Source organism: Gekko japonicus, unplaced genomic scaffold, assembly GCF_001447785.1.
Source record: "Gekko japonicus isolate JY-2015 unplaced genomic scaffold, Gekko_japonicus_V1.1 scaffold209, whole genome shotgun sequence".
Lineage (NCBI taxonomy): Eukaryota > Metazoa > Chordata > Lepidosauria > Squamata > Gekkonidae > Gekko > Gekko japonicus.
Genome location: NW_015172009.1, coordinates 1480009 through 1485233, shown reverse-complemented (window position 1 = coordinate 1485233; position 5225 = coordinate 1480009). Strand labels below are relative to the sequence as shown.

The 5225-nt window shown below is 40.2% G+C and overlaps 1 protein-coding gene across 1 annotated transcript in view; it reads right to left on the bottom strand.

Annotated features, from left to right (window-relative positions):
- The window catches only part of LPIN2 (lipin 2), a 34577-nt gene extending 29641 nt beyond the window's left edge, over positions 1-4936 (bottom strand). Inside the window, exons 1-3 of the mRNA XM_015420220.1 lie at positions 4745-4936; positions 2789-2884; positions 1623-1924 (exon numbers count right to left, since the gene is read on the bottom strand). Of these exons, the coding sequence (XP_015275706.1) occupies positions 1623-1924; positions 2789-2884; positions 4745-4936 (590 nt within the window). The remainder of the gene's footprint in view (positions 1-1622; positions 1925-2788; positions 2885-4744) is intronic.
- Positions 4937-5225: the final 289 nt, after the last annotated feature.

Genomic DNA, 5225 nt, shown 5'->3' with positions numbered 1-5225 from the left:
CCATTTTATCATTTGCTCTTTCACAGTTTCCTCTTCTGTGTACCATTTTAACAACACTTTATACATTTTAGAGATATTTTTCCCCCTCCACTCTCCCAAACATTTTCAATTTCATTTTTTTCCTCTCTAAAACCATAATTTCTTTTATCTGATCTAAAAAGATCATAAATTTGCATATATTTCAACCATTCATATTCATATTCAATTTCATTCTGCTTTTTCATTACCCATTCTGTTCCCTCTTTTTTAATTAAATCTTTATATGGCAACCAATTCTTGTCTCTATGTCTTGAGTAAGATGTTAACACTTCTACTGGTACAATCCACAATGGTCTTACATCACGGAAATATTTTTTATATCTCATCCATACCACAAACAATGCTTTTTTTACCACATGAAGCTTAAAAAAGCTATCCATTTTTGTCTTATCATACCATAAATATGCATGCCAACCAAATCTACAATCATGGCCTTCTAACCCCAATAGCTTATCATTCTCTAGTTTCACCCACTGTTCCATCCAGGTTAGACAGACCGCTTCATAATATAGTCTAAGATTTGGTAGTTGTTGCCCACCTCTGTCTTTGGCATCACAAAGAATTTCCATATTAATTCGCGGTTTCTTGCCTGCCCAAACAAACTTTGATAGTTCTTGTTGCCACTTAAGTAGCAAATCTGTCTTACTAAGTATTGGTATTGTTTGGAGTCCATCGCCATTTTTAAGATGTTTACTTTTACAAAGTTTGCCAAAGTCCCGAAAACTTGCTTCAACACTTAACTGTCTCCTGGAATCTCTCTGTATAGTCCATTACCACTTTTAAACCTGCCCCCCCTTTCTTCTAGCTCCGTAATGCTTATAAACAGTTCTTAGCGGAGGAGAGTCCCCTCTCCCACCTCGCTTTTTTTTGGGGGGGTGCTCTTTTGCTTTGTTGTTTCGTTTCAACTTTACTCACTCTTCATATGTAGATCAAGTAGATCTCACCTACAGATATGCTTATTTGTCACTCAACCTCCACTGGGGTGTGCGTAGCTTAGTCCTTGCCAGAACACAGCAGAGAGACCGGAACACAGCAGAGAGACCGTTGGAGCAAAGGGACGCCTCAATTTCCCAACAGCGTGCCGGGAAAGAGGCGACCCTCAGCGCTCCATGACTAGAGACACTTCGCAAAGGTCTCCAGGGGGGCGTGGACATTTGCACCCCCTCTCTAACTGCTGATTTGCGAGCCGCCTCCCTGGGAGATCCCAGGAGACACAGCCGCCATCAGCTCGCCGAAACCCCGCCTCTCTCTAATAGACAATTTCCATGATCCAACAGTAAAAATCATCTCTTAAATAGGTAATTATAGAGTCTCAAGTGCCTGACTGTGCAAATAAAACAATTCCTGATACCGTAAACTTTATCATTAATGTTAGCTGTTCTTGTGATTACAGTACATGGAAGTTACTGTTCACTCTTTGAATTCCCCTCCTCAAAAAAGTAGATAAGACATATTAACATTGTTCTAATGGATCAGGAGAACTATATTTTAGAACTTCTCACTTCCAGTATCAACATATATCCTTAGTAAGTTTTTTGTGATTTGAAAGTTAAGCCAAATAAGAAGGTATTTTAACAGCTTACCTCAGAGGCTGAATACTTCTCTCATCATCAGAACTGATTTCCATTTCAAATACTTCTTCAGTTCCAGGAGAGGAGATCAGATCTTCTTTTCTGGAATCTTGTTTACATTTTCTTCTTCGCCGCTTTTTCTTCTTCACGGACCCAGAGGAAAACACAGGCTCTGTTTCTACAATCTGTGGAATGTCTGAGTTTTGCATTTTCCTTACATTTTCACTTGACTTCAGCAAATGGTCATCACTATCTTTGAAGAACTGATCTTCTGTGGGTATTGGGGATGTTGCTAGATGTGCTGGAACTTTTTCCTTAAAATGCAGGAGGGATTAAAAAGAAAGTTACATACATTAATAAACCAATTTAACAGATAGTATACATGTTCCAGTGAATGTTGAAATTCACATGTGAACGCTGGAATATTTTTGGACATAGAAACATTTGAATGAGAATCTCAAAACTTTACAGTTTTCCCCCACTCACTGTTACATACATGTCTGCAACCGTCATTTGTGCAAACTGAAAACTACTGTAGTTCAGCCTCTATTTGTTACTACTCCTACTGCACTTTCCACTACCCCAAAAATGTGTTTTTGATTCGCTTGTTTCTCCAGCAGTGGGAAGGGCTGTACCAAAAACAGAACACAAACCTTCAGTTGCAATCATGACTCTCCCATGCACCTACAAACTATTGCTTTGAAAAAAATCAGGCCTGGGTCAGGTTCTGTACTTTCTGAAGTAGATAAACACCCATGCACTGTAATTTGTGAAGCAGAGCACAACAACTGTGCAAAATTAGTTTGTGATAGACTTAAAAAAAATGTTTCTTGCATGTGAATTCTCATAAGCCATCTCTCTGCAACTGAACAATAACTGACTATAGTGTTAAACTAGAAAGGATGAAAACAGTGTAACAAGGCAAAGTCAAAATGAATTGCAGAACGCAACCAGAATTCTACCTATTGACCCAGCAATTTGCATTCTAATGTAGGACTTGACAGATTTTCTTTGGCTCTAGGAGACAACCCAAAAATCTAGGGGCCAGGCTCACTGTTTTCAGCTTTCAGAGTTTCACATTTTAGTGACCATATTTTCTAATTATTGCGACCATGAAACCCAGTCTTCACTTCTTATCATAATTAAGCATCTTAAAGTTTTATATTAATGCTACTTACAAACTTTTCTTCTGTTTCTTGTACAAAGAAAGCTTCCCCATTGTCACCCAGTTTCATATGAAGATCAACTGCATCTCCATTGATTTCAATATCAATCTGTGCAAAACATTGGCTGAAACTTTAGAATGCTCAGTAAAAATTACAAAATTAGGCAATGTTTGGTCTATACAATATACACTCCTCCCCCCCAAAAAAATCAGACTGTTGTGACACGTTTTCTTTTGCTTCTTTAACCCCACAGAATATGAGACGAGACCTACATGACCCTTTCCCTCAGAACCCAATGATAGTCTGACCAGTGTTCCCTCTAAGCTGAGTTAGTGTGAGCTAGCTCACAGTTTTTTAGCCTCCGGCTCACACATTTTGGTCTCAGCTCAGGAAGGAGGGCTCCAGAACACACTAATTTATGCAGTAGCCAGATCACCTGCTCACAACTTTAATGCCAGTAGCTCACAAAGTAGAATTTTTGCTCACAGGACTCTACAGCTTAGAGGGAACATTGAATCTGACTGGCCTCTCTGAACTCAGTGAGGAACAAGGCGGCAGCAACACCTCCAGTCTGAACCACCTTGGGACTATCAGGCTGGGGGAAACAGAAAAGGCCTCCCCCGTTAACCTGGATGTGGCAGGCTGCGTGATGCTAAACTTGAGCCAGTGAGAGAGGACTGAAAAAGAATGAACAGTTAATTTCTATGGTTAGCAACTAGTTGGTGAAGTTAATTGGCCTGTGGGCCCAACAGCTGCTGTCCCTGATTCAATAAAAAAGTATATATGTCTTGCCACCTACCTGAACGGAGCTTAAATCTTACAGTATTAGTTTTTGTGTGGCTATCTTGAGCAATAAATTAATTACAGGTCAGATATCTGTATATTTCATTTCATTACTCGGAATGCTCATGGTCCTGACACTGACCTGCCTCACATATTACTTTTTAATACTATTTCTGGCATTTGCTCCAGTCTGAGGTAACCAGGGAAGATGATAACAGCACACAAACCAGGAAGAGTGTTACAGGAACCCAGCAACATTGCAATATACTACGGGGATACAGCTCTTAACTCATGTACTGCAATCAACTTCTTCATCCACCATATAGACATTCTCTTCTCCACCACTCTTCTGATTGTAGACAATTTAACTGGGAAGATGCTGGGGTGGAGGGAATGAATGATAACCCTTGGCTAGACTGTCAACATGTTCCTAGATAACTCTGAAACCTATTTTGCAGTCTTCTAAGAATTTGTAAGACTAGGTTAGGACACTTAGGAGAGGCTTCAATGGTAATCAAAACTGAAGTAATTCGTTTTGTTTCCCAAAGTGCTTTTTATATGTAGACTAGGGTTTTGACCTGATACATCTGTAAGCAAAGGAAACTTCTAATTGTAACTTCATAGGTATGGATAGAATTCCTTGTTGCAGACATTCAGGACAGAACTCAATAGCCTTATTTTATTTTACCCCGCCTTTCTCTCTAATGGGGACTCAAAGAAGCTTAAATTGTTTCCCTGACCCCCATTTTATCCTCACGATAACCCTATGAGGTAAATTAAGCTGCATGCAGATGCAAGTTAACCCAGGCTCAAGGTAACCCAGCAAGCTTCCATGGCACAGTGAGGACTCAAGTCCAGGTCCTCCCAGATCCTAATCTGTCACTCTAACCACTACAGCACATACTTGGAGCATCACATGTTTTGAATGCTAGATAGTAGGCAGTGTAAATGGCAAGCCTGATGTTGGCTATCCCCTGTACTGAGTACTACATCATGGCTTATCCTAGTGCTGTAACAGCAGCACATTCAAAGCAGTGGGGGGGGGCCTCAGCTAAACCCCAGTGCATACACTTTGCCCTCAGAAGATTAAAATCTTAACTTTTATCTTAATAAGCATGAAACTAATGTTTTACAAAAGTAGAACATTAATTATCCCTACAGTTCCTGTCATTAAATGATACTTACCACTTTTTCCTTGGAACGTAAGACGCCAAGCTTTCCAAATCGGACATGGAATGGTGAGCACAGGTATGTACCATCCTGTTGTCGAACTACGACTACATCAATGCATCCTGACAACGTAGCCTGGTTAATGCCTTTGTATAGTTCCTTCACAGTAACCAGAACTTGTCCTGCAAGCTGCCCCACGTAATTCATACTTCAAAGCTGAAAAATGTGCACAGAAATATGACTGTAAGTATCGTCCAAAATACACATCTGCAAATCAAGGTTCTCCTTCAGATTGTGGCTATCAAATTCAGCTTCGGAGAGCTCAAACTGAATAAGAACACATGTGTAAAGAATTTGGGTTTATTTTGAAGGAGGAGGAGATTGGATTTATACCCCACCCTTCACTACCCAAAGGAGTCTCAGAGTGGCTTACAAACTCCTTTCTCTTCCCCTCCCCACAACAGACACCCTGTGAGGTTGGGGGGCTGAGAGAACT